General features: G+C 41.2%; 1 protein-coding gene across 2 annotated transcripts; it reads right to left on the reverse strand.

Moving 5' to 3' along the window:
- Window positions 1–268: 268 nt before the first annotated feature.
- LOC133543733 (zinc transporter ZIP3-like) lies at window positions 269–11,164 on the reverse strand. Of its 2 annotated transcripts, XR_009804506.1 has the most exons (4): window positions 11,071–11,164; window positions 7,348–7,600; window positions 858–7,286; window positions 269–824 (listed from the first exon to the last, which is right to left on the reverse strand). XR_009804506.1 is itself a non-coding variant. In XM_061888483.1 (3 exons), the coding sequence occupies exons 2-3, from the start codon at window positions 7,555–7,557 to the stop codon at window positions 6,567–6,569; spliced, it is 930 nt and encodes a 309-aa protein (XP_061744467.1). In that variant the 5' UTR covers window positions 7,558–7,600; window positions 11,071–11,164; the 3' UTR covers window positions 269–6,566. The 2 variants fall into 2 exon arrangements, 1 of the variants encoding a protein (XP_061744467.1); XM_061888483.1 differs by having other exon boundaries at window positions 269–7,286.
- Window positions 11,165–11,541: the final 377 nt, after the last annotated feature.

Raw genomic sequence — 11,541 nt, forward strand, 5'->3', positions numbered from 1 at the left:
TTTACGTCAAAGTCCGATTGTGTTTAACATACTTTGCCAATAAAGAGGATTCGGCCTCGCCGCTTCAACCCTGTCCTTTTCAAAGACGACACACCATTTTAGTTTTTATGTTTATCATTTATATATCAAATATGATTAACGTTGATATATGAAATATGATACAAAAACCATGACTATCAAGTCCTTTTGTGTTGAACATACTTTGCCAATAAAGAGGATTCGGCCTCGCCGCTTCAACCCTGTCATTTTCAAAAACGACAAAACACCATTTTAGTTTTTCATGTTTATCATTTATATATCAAATATGATACATTTGATTAACATCGATACATGAAACATGTCATATATCAAATATGATGATTATATACGAAATCGGATCAAGAACACAAGCACAAGATAAAAATCCGTATCAAGTCAAGTAAATAACGACGTACAAAACATTGATTTAGTCTGAAAGTGTCTACATAGTTTGTAGATCTACCTGATTCTAGTAGATCTATCTAATCTCGTTCAATCATTTCTAGACCTGTCATGTAGTTCTATCCGTCACACATTTCCAATTCTAGTTCTGTCCGTTCTAGTTCTACTTGTAATTCTAGTTTTAGCCATTCTAGAACGACCTGTAATCCTGCTTCCATCCGTCCTAGATCTATCGTTTATCCATTGCAGATGTACCTGCTTCATTCAAGTCCTGTTTTTTGCAGTTCTACTTGCCATTTCAGTTTTGTACTTTCCAGGTACACCTGTTCTAGATCTTCCTGTAATTACAGTACTGTCATTTCTGGATCTAACTGGAATTATAGTACTATCACTTCTAGATCTACCTGTAATTATATTACTATCATTTCTAGATCTACCTACAATTATAGTTCAATCAATTCTGGATCTAATGTTAATTATCGTACTATCACTTCTAGTTTTACCTGTAACTATTGTTCTAGCCATTTTAGTTTTGTACTTTCCAGGTACACCTGTTCTAGATCTTCCTGTAATTACAGTACAATCATTTCTAGATCTACCTGGAATTATAGCTCAATTATTTCTGGATCTACCTTTAATTATAGTACTATCACTTCTAGTTTTACCTGGAACTATAGTTCTATCATTTCTAGTTCTTCCTATGATTAAAGTTCTATCCCTCCTAGATCTACCTGTAATTATAGGTTATACCTCCTAGATCTACCTGGAAGTATAGTTCTGTCCGTTCTAGATCTTTCTATAATTATAGAATTTATCTGTTCTAGCACTTCCTCTAAATACAGTCCTATCCGTTATAGATCTCCCTATATTATAGGACTACCCCTCCAAGATCTACATGTAATTACAGTTCTACCTGTTTTAGATCTTTCTATAATTATAATCTATCCCTCCTATATCTACCCGTAATTACATTTCTACCTGTTGTGGTTCTTTCTATAATTATAGTCTATCCCTCCTAGATCTACCTGTAATTACAGTTCTACCTGTCTAGATTGTTCTATAATTATAGTCTATCCTTCCTAGCTCTACCTGTAATTACAGAGGCTATCCCTCCTAAATCTACCTGTAATAATAGTTATATCCCTTCTAGATCTACCTGTAATTATAGTTCTGTCCCTCCTATAACTACCTGGATTTATAGTTCCATTCGTTCTAGGTCTTCCTAAAATTATAGTCTATACGTTGTAGATCTTCCTTTAAATACAGTTCTATCCTTTCTTGATCTACCAGTAATTAAAGTCTATCCCTCCTAGATCTACCTGTAAGTATAGTTCTGTCCGTTCTAGACCTTTCTATAATTATAGTTTAACTTTTCTAGCACTTCCTCTAAATACAGTCCTATCCGTTATAAATCTTTTTATAATTATAGGTCTATCCCTACTATATCTACCTGTAATTACAATCCTACCTGTACTAGATATTCCTACAATTATAGTGCTATCCCTTCTAGAACTACCTGCAGTTATAGGTCCATCCCTCCCACATCTACCTGTAATTATAGTTCTAAGCTATCTAGCTCTACCTGTAATTTTAGTTACATCCGATCTAGGCCTTCCTGAAACTAGTACTATCGGTACTAGACTTCCTCTAAATACAGTTCTATCCTTTCTAGATCTTCCTATAACTATATTTCTATCCCTCTTATATATTTAGCTGTAATTATAGTTCTATCCCCTTCTAGAGCTACCTATAATTATAGTCCATCCCTCTTAGAACTACCTGTAATTGTAGTTATTTCCGTTCTAGATCTTCCTATAATTATAGTTCTATCTGTTCTAGCACTTCCTCTAAATACAGTCCTATCCGTTATAGTTCTTTCTATAATTATAGGTCTAGCCCACCTAGACCTACCTGTAATTACAGTTCCACCTGTTCTAGATCTTACTATAATCATAGTACTATCCGTTCTAGAGCTACCTGTAGTTATAGCCTATCCCTCCCACATCTACCTGTAATTATAGTTCCAATATTTCCATCCGTTCTAGGTTTTCCTGAAATTAGTGCTGTTCTAGACTTCCTCTAAATACAGTACTATACGTTCCAGGTATTTCTATAAATATAGTACTATCCCTCCTACATCTACCTGTAATTATAGTTCTATCCCTTCTAGATATAACAGTAATTATAGTTCTATCCGTTCTAGTTTTTCCTTTAAATACAGTTCTATCCTTTCCCTTAAATACAGTTCAAACAGGTCTAGATCTTCGTGTCATTCTAGTGTAGTCCTTTCCAGGGTCACCTGTACTATCCAATAGAGCTTCCTGTAAAAAGAGTTCATTCCAGATCTGTGGTTGTAGTTGGGTTTGTTCCAGATTCACATGTTCTAGTCATTCCAAATTTGTGGTTTTAGTTGGGTTTGTTCCAGAATCACGTTTGAGTCATTCCAGGTCTGTGGTACTAGTTGGGTTTGTTCCAGATTCCCATTTTCTAGTCATTCCAGATTTGTGATTCTAGTTGGGTTTTTTGCAGATTCCCATGTTATAGTCATTCCAGATTTGTGGTTCGAGTTGAGTTTGTTCCAGGTTCCCATGTTCTAGTCATTCCAGGTTTGTGGTTCTAGTTGGGTTTGTTCCAGATGTACATGTTCTAGTTGGGTTTGTTCCAGATTCACATGTTCTAGTCATTCCAGATCTGTGGTTCTATTTGAGTTTGTTCCAGATTCACATGTTCTAGTCATTCCAAATTTGTGGTTCTAGTTGGGTTTGTTCCAGATTCCCATGTACTGGTCATTCCAGATCTGTGGTTCTAGTTGGGTTTGTTCCAGATTCCCATGTTCTAGTCATTCCAGATCTGTGGTTCTAGTTGGGTTTGTTCCAGGTTCATATGTTCTAGTCATCCCAGATTTGTGGTGCTAGTTGGGTTTGTTCCAGATTCCCATGTTCTAGTCATTCCAGGTTTGTGGTTCTAGTTGGGTTTGTTCCAGATTCCCATTTTCTAGTCATTCCAAATTTGTGGTTCTAGTTGGGTTTGTTCCAGATTCCCATGTACTGGTCATTCCAGATCTGTGGTTCTAGTTGGGTTTGTTCCAGATTCCCATGTTCTAGTCATTCCAGATCTGTGGTTCTAGTTGGGTTTGTTCCAGGTTCATATGTTCTAGTTATCCCAGATTTGTGGTGCTAGTTGGGTTTGTTCCAGATTCCCATGTTCTAGTCATTCCAGGTTTGTGGTTCTAGTTGGGTTTGTTCCAGATTCACATGTTCTAGTCATTCCAGATCTGTGGTTCTAGTTGGGTTTGTTCCAGAATCCCATGTTCTAGTCATTCCAGATTTGTAGTTTGAGTTGACTTTGTTCCAGAGTCCCATGTTCTAGTCATTCCAGATTTGTGGGTCTAGTTGGGTTTGTTCCAGATTCACATGTTCTAGTCATTCCAGATTTGTGGTTCTGGTTGAGTTTGTTCCAGATTCACATATTTTAGTCATTCCAGAGTTGTGGTTCTAGTTGGGTTTGTTCCAGATTCCCATGTTCTAGTCATTCCAGATCTGTGGGTCTAGTTGGGTTTGTTCCAGATTCACATGTTCTAGTCATTCCAGAGTTGTGGTTCTAGTTGGGTTTGTTCCAGATTCCCATGTTCTAGTCATTCCAGATTTGTGGTTCGAGTTGAGTTTGTTCCAGATTCCCATGTTCTAGTCATTCCAAATTTGTGGTTCTAGTTGGGGTTTTTTCCAGATTCTTATGTTCTAGTCATTCCAGATTTGTGGTTTGAGTTGAGTTTGTTCCAGATTGACGTGTTTGAGTCATTCCAGATCTGTGGTACTAGTTGGGTTTGTTCCAGATTCCCATGTTCTAGTCATTCCAGAGTTGTGGTTCTAGTTGGGTTTGTTCCAGATTCACATGTTCTAGTCATTCCAGATTTGTGGTTCGAGTTGAGTTTGTTCCAGATTCCCATGTTCTAGTCATTCCAAATTTGTGGTTCTAGTTGGGGTTTTTTCCAGATTCTTATGTTCTAGTCATTCCAGATTTGTGGTTTGAGTTGAGTTTGTTCCAGATTGACGTGTTTGAGTCATTCCAGATCTGTGGTACTAGTTGGGTTTGTTCCAGATTCCCATGTTCTAGTCATTCCAGATTTGTGGTTCTAGTTGGGTTTGTTCCAGATTCACATGTTATAGTCATTCCAGATTTGTGGTTTGAGTTGAGTTTGTTCCAGATTCCCATGTTCTTGTCATTCCTGGTTTGTGGATCTAGTTGGGTTTGTTCCAGATTCTTATGTTCTAGTCATTCCAGATCTGTGGTTCTAGTTGCGTTTGTTCCAGATTCCCATGTTCTAGTCATTCCCAATATGTGGTTCTAGTTGGGTTTGTTCCAGATTCACATGTTTTAGTTATTCCAGATCTGTGGTTCTATTTGAGTTTGTTCCAGATTCACATGTTGTAGTCATTCCAAATTTGTGGTTCTAGTTGGGTTTGTTCCAGATTCCCATGTTCTGGTCATTCCAGGTCTGTGGTTCTAGTTGGGTTTGTTCCAGATTCACATGTTCTAGTCATTCCAAATTTGTGGTTCTAGTTGAGTTTGTTCCAGATTCCCATGTTGTAGTCATTCCAGATCTGTGGTAGTAGTTGGGTTTGTTCCAGATTCACATGTTCTATTCATCCCAGATTTGTGGTGCTAGTTGGGTTTGTTCCAGATTCCCATGTTCTAGTCATTCCAGATTTGTGGTTCTAGTTGGGTTTGTTCCAGATTCGCATGTTCTAGTCATTCCAGATCTGTGGTTCTAGTTGGGTTTGTTCCAGATTCCCATGTTCTAGTCATTCCAGATCTGTGGTTCTAGTTGGGTTTGTTCCAGGTTCCCATGTTCTAGTCATCCCAGATTTGTGGTGCTAGTTGGGTTTGTTCCAGATTCCCATGTTCTAGTCATTCCAGATTTGTGGTTCTAGTTGGGTTTGTTCCAGATTCACATGTTGTAGTCATTCCAGATCTGTGGTTCTAGTTGGGTTTGTTCCAGAATCCCATGTTCTAGTCATTCCAGATTTGTGGTTTGAGTTGAGTTTGTTCCAGAGTCCCATGTTCTAGTCATTCCAGATTTGTGGGTCTAGTTGGGTTTGTTCCAGATTCACATGTTCTAGTCATTCCAGAGTTTTGGTTCTAGTTGGGTTTGTTCCAGATTCCCATGTTTTAGTCATTCCAGATCTGTGGTTCTAGTTGGGTTTGTTCCAGATTCACATGTTCTAGTCATTCCAGATTTGTGGTTCGAGTTGAGTTTGTTCCAGAGTCCCATGTTCTAGTCATTCCAAATTTGTGGTTCTAGATTGTTTTTTTTCCAGATTATTATGTTCTAGTCATTCCAGATTTGTGGTTTGAGTTGAGTTTGTTCCAGATTCACATGTTTGAGTCATTCCAGATTTGTGGTGCTAGTTGGGTTTCTTCCAGATTCCCATGTTCTAGTCATTCCAGATGTGAGGTTCTGGTTAGGTTTGTTCCAGATTCACATGTTCTAGTCATTCCAGATCTGTGGTTCTAGTTGAGTTGGTTCCAGATTCCCATGTTCTAGTCATTCCAAATTTGTGGTTCTAGTTGGGTTTGTTCCAGATTCTTATGTTCTAGTCATTCCAGATTTGTGTTTCGAGTTGAGTTTGTTCCAGACTCACATGTTTGAGTCATTTCTGATCTGTGGTGCTAGTTGGGTTTGTTGCAGATTCACATGTTCTAGTCATTCCAAATTTGTGGTTCTAGTTGGGTTTGTTCCAGATTCTTATGTTCTAGTCATTCCAGATTTGTGTTTCGAGTTGAGTTTGTTCCAGACTCACATGTTTGAGTCATTTCTGATCTGTGGTGCTAGTTGGGTTTGTTGCAGATTCACATGACTCTAGTCATTCCAAATGTGTGGTTCTAGTTGAGTTTGTTGCAGATTCACATGTTCTAGTCATTCCAAATGTGTGGTTCTAGTTGAGTTTGTTCCAGATTCACATGTTCAAGTCATTCCAGATCTGTTGTACTAGTTGGGTTTGTTCCAGATTTACATGTTCTAGTCATTCCAGATCTACTAGTAGCTCTGCCCGTTCTAGATCCCTGTGTCATTGTAGTCTATCATCTTAGATCTACCTGTCCAGGTCTAGTGCCAAGCGCACTCTGACCTGCAAGGTCAGGGGGGGTCACCATCGGATGAAGGAGAGGGCGGCGAGTGCGGCGTATCCGAGGACCAGGAAGAGGACTTTGAGGAGGCGGTCTGCCTGGTGCTCCAGTTCTGGCGCCAGGATCTCGAAAAAGGTGACGAAGAGGAAAGTTCCGGCGGCGAGCCCCTGCAGCACCACAGAGACCACGCCCCCCGCTAGTGTCTGAGCAGAGTCGATGGCCACGCCCACGGCGGCGCCCAGCGGGATCATCAGGCTGACGGCCACGGCCATCTTGGCGGCGTCCTTCATGCCGAGGGCCGCCTTGGCCGCGCTCACGCCCAGCGCGGCGGCGGCCAGCGTCTCGTGCACGGCCACGCCCAGCAGGAGGCGGCCGAACTTAGCGGCGTCCTCTTGCAGGCCCAGCGCCACGCCCTCGAAGACCGAGTGGGCGGACAGAGCCAGGACCAGACTGGCGAGGCGCACGGGCCCCGCCCCCGCCAGCTGCGTGGGGCTCAGGTGTCCGTGGCGGTGGCCGTGACGGCGTCCCTCGGAGAGGAAGGGCGCGTCGCACTCCGAGTCGCTGCCCGCCTCCGAGCTGCCCCGGTTGAAAGTCTCCAGGTCGATGAAGGACGGCGTCTCCTTCCTGAAGGTCAGCACGCTCTGCTCCACCAAGACGCTGACGAAGAAGCCCACCATCATCATCGTCTCCGCCGCCGGATAGTCGCCGCCCACCTTCAGCCGCTGCAGCACGTCGTTCGCCTGCGGAGACGCCACACGCTTAAGGCCCGCCCGTCACATGACCCGCCGCGTGCGTGCTTACCTTGGCTCTGACCGCCGGCAGCAGCGCGTTGAAGCAGGTGGCCAAGAACACGCCCCCCGAGAAGGCGTTGCAGAGCGAGACGGCGCGGCGGTAACTTTGCGCTTTGCGGCGGTCGGCCGCCAGGAGGCGCGCCGGCACCAGCACGCCGGCCAGCATGAGCGCCAACAGCGCCAGCAGACCCAGCAGCTTGGCCACCAGGATGTGCATCATGCTCGCCCCCTACAGCCAGGACCCCGCCATCGCACCTGTTTACCTGGAAAAAACATCAGTACAAGTTACATATATACATCCATCCATTTTCTACCGCTTGTCCCTATTGGGGTATTGGGGAGTGCCGGAGCCTATCTCAGCTGCATTTTGGCCGAAAGCGGTGTACACCCTGGACAACATGTGTGTGTGTGTGTGTGTGTGTATATATATATATATATATATATATATATATATATATATATATATATATATATATATTAGGGGTGTGGGGGAAAATCTAATCGAATACGTTGTGCGATTCAGAATAGATTCTCATTTTTAATTATTTATTTATTTTTTAATCAATCCAACAAACCACTACACAGCAATACCATAACAATGCAATCCAATTCCAAAACCGAACCTGACCCAGCAACACTCAGAACTGCAATAAACAGAGCAATTGAGAGGAGACACAAACACCACACAGAACAAACCAAAAGTAGTGAAACAAAAATGAATATTATCAACAACAGTATCAATATTAGTTATAATTTCAGCATAGCAGTGATTAAAAATCCCTCATTGACATTATCATTAGACATTTATAAAAAATAATAAAAAAGAAGAAAAGTGTCACAGTGGCTTACACTTGCATCGCATCTCATAAGCTTGACAACTCATTGTGTCCAATGTTTTCACAAAGATAAAATACGTCATATTTCTGGTTCGTTTAATAGTTAAAACAAATTTACATTATTGCAATCAGTTAATAAAACATTGTCCTTTACAATTATAAAAGCTTTTTACAAAAATCTACTGCTCTGCTAGGATGTCAGCAGACTGGGGTAGATCCTGCTGAAATCCTATGTATTGAATCAATACAGAATCCTTTTGAATCGGAAAAATATCGTTTTTGGATCGAGAATAGAGTTGAATCGAAAAAAAGCGATATATTATCGAATCGTGACCCCAAGAATCGATATTGAATCGAATCGTGGGACACCCTAGTATATATACACATATAGACATACATATATACTAGGGCCGCTTCGGGTCATGTTGCTGCTAGCGGGGTGTATAAAATAGTCAGGAAGTATCATGAATACAAAGGATTCTGGGTATTTGTTGTGTTGCGTTTATGTTGTGTCACTGTGAGGATGTTCTCCCGAAATGTGTTTTGTCGTTCTTAAATGGTGTGGCTTCACAGTGTGGCGCATATTACTAAGAGTGTTCAAATTGTTTATATCACAACCATTAGTGTACACTGTGTCACCCAGTATGCCTTGCAGTCGTGTGCGTGTTGCCGCGGAAACCACACACAACATGAAGCTGGACTGACAACCAGGTCATACATGTTGTAGTAGGCGACAAAGTCAATGACTTCATAGCACGCCCTAATACTTATTATCTGGGTGACTACCTGCATTCAGTCAAGAGAATAATAGCGTCTCCTATTGTCTTCTTCGCTTTATGACACGGGAATACCGATCCCAAAACCATGGATATCAAATATTTCCGGATGGTTCAACCGCCACCCGCCCGAATCTAATTAAAATCTATTTTTTCGTCATGTCAACCGCCTGACCCGCGGTTTATCCGCCGACTCCGCGGATGAGACCGCAAACCGCGCATCTCTAATATATATATATATATACATATATATACACATATGTAGGTAGTGTTACACATTGCTAAATTGATTCAAACAACCTTATTATTGAACCTTTAACAGCAAAAACTGATTTTATCCGAACTTTTATGACATGGGTGTCAAACTCTGGCCTGCGGGCCAAATTTGGCCCGCCGTGTAATTTCATTTGGCCCTTGAGGCAATATCAAATCAACATTAGAGTTGGCCCGCCGCTGTAACACCGCATTCACCGCTAATACTCATACTTGTCAACCCTCCCAATTTTCCCGAGAGACTCCCGAAGTTCAGTGCCCCTCCCGAATTTCCACCCAGACAATAATATTGGGGGCCGGCCGTAAAAGCACTGCTTTTGGCGTTCTTTACATGTCGCCACGTCCGCTTTTCTTCCATAATATATGCGGCTTGTACACACACACAAGTGTATGCAAGGCATACTTGGTCAACAGCCATACAGGTCACACTGAGGGTGGCCGTATAAACAAGGTTAACACTGTTACAAATATGCACCACACTGTGAACTCACACCAAACAAGAATGACAAACACATTTCGGGAGAACATCTGCACTGTAACATAACATAAACACAACAGAACAAATACCCAGAACCCCTTGCAGCACTAACTCTTTCGGGACGCTACAATATATTTTGATATTTACCTCAGAAGGCTGCAAATATAAAAGAGGTGTAGCTGAGATATGCGCCAGCGCCCCCCGCGACCCCAAAAAGGATGGATGGATGGCATTAAATTTGTATTTAAATTTTATTTGATATGCCATTGATATTTTTTAATCATTATTATTATTATTCTAAACTCGATTTTGCATGTCACTATAAAGTTACTGTATATAAGCCTTGCTTGTTCAATGTTCAATGCAAAAACCCACAGCAAACAAGAATGACAAACACATTTCGGGAGAATATCCGCGCCGTAACACAACATAAACACAACCGGACAAATACCCAGAATCCCTTGCATCACTAACTCTTCCGGGACGCTACAATATACACCCCCGCTACCACCAAACCCCGCCCCAACTCAAACCCGCCACCGAAAAAAGGCATTAAATTTGTGTTTTTATTTTATTTGATATGCCATTGATATTTTTTAATTATTATTATCTGAAACTGGATTTTGCATGTCACTATAAAGTTATATAAGCCTTGCCTGGTCAATATTCAATGCAAAACTTGTTTGGGTTCCTATTAAAGGGTTAATTTTTTCAACCTCGGCCCGCGGCTTTGTTCAGTTTTAAATTTTGGCCCACTCTGTATTTGAGTTTGACACCCCTGGTATATAACATCCTATTTTATCAGCAAAAACATCTTCACAAAAGTCCGGGCCACGTGCGCCCACTGGTGGTTATGGCCGCCCACAACTGCATAGACTGTCAAGTAAATCATGTTCCACTTCCGACAAGGAAAAGGGAATCGGAACTATATCTGAATTACTGTTTTTTTTTTGGTTTTTTTCATACGCCACATTTAGTCCAATTTTTTTTTGATGGACCACTGTGATGGATACCTATGACGTCACACAAAGGAGTCTTTGATTGACACATCGCAAACGAAAAATTTAAGACATTTCCTCTCAACAATCTGTTCCGCGTATAAAAATACTGAAAGTTACTACTTTAGGTGACGTTACCTAGTACGAAGATATATACTAACGCTATCAATTATATTAAAGGTTTGTTATTATTATGAATGCACTTTGATGCTGAATTACGTGCTTCTTGAGGCCGCCATGACATTTCCTGCTTCCGACTGCGGCCTTGAAGGCAGCATAACGCCTAAAGCTTGCGACTAGAACAACACGACCTTAATAACGAAACTATTCGCACAAAAACGCATAAATGTGTGCGCTAATGTTCCAAATTACCTGAGTGAGTCGTTTTCAACAGCAGGTGTAGTCTTGCTAGCTACTTCCGCGATGACGTCACAGCACACCGGTACGTGATTGGTGGATGGGCTGATGACGTTTATCACGTTTACAAATGAAATTTCGACACAAACGTTGAATTCCGTTTTTTTGTTTTTTTTCAAATATGTATATTTTGTTTCAACCAGTAATGTAAATTATAAAGTGTATTAAAGGCCTACTGAAAGCCACTACTAGCGACCACGCAGTCTGATAGTTTATATATCAATGATGAAATATTAACATTGCAACACATGCCAATACAACCGGGTTAGTTTACAAAATTGCAATTTTAAATTTCGCGCCGAAATATCGTGGTATGATGATGACGCGTGCATTTTAGGGGACATTTTGTTCCAGCATCGTTCCCACCTAGAAGTCGTCTGTTTTCATCGCATAATTCCACAGTATTCTGGACTACTGTGTTGCTGA

The sequence above is a fragment of the Nerophis ophidion genome, linkage group LG26 (genome assembly GCF_033978795.1).
Source record: "Nerophis ophidion isolate RoL-2023_Sa linkage group LG26, RoL_Noph_v1.0, whole genome shotgun sequence".
NCBI classification, from domain to species: domain Eukaryota; kingdom Metazoa; phylum Chordata; class Actinopteri; order Syngnathiformes; family Syngnathidae; genus Nerophis; species Nerophis ophidion.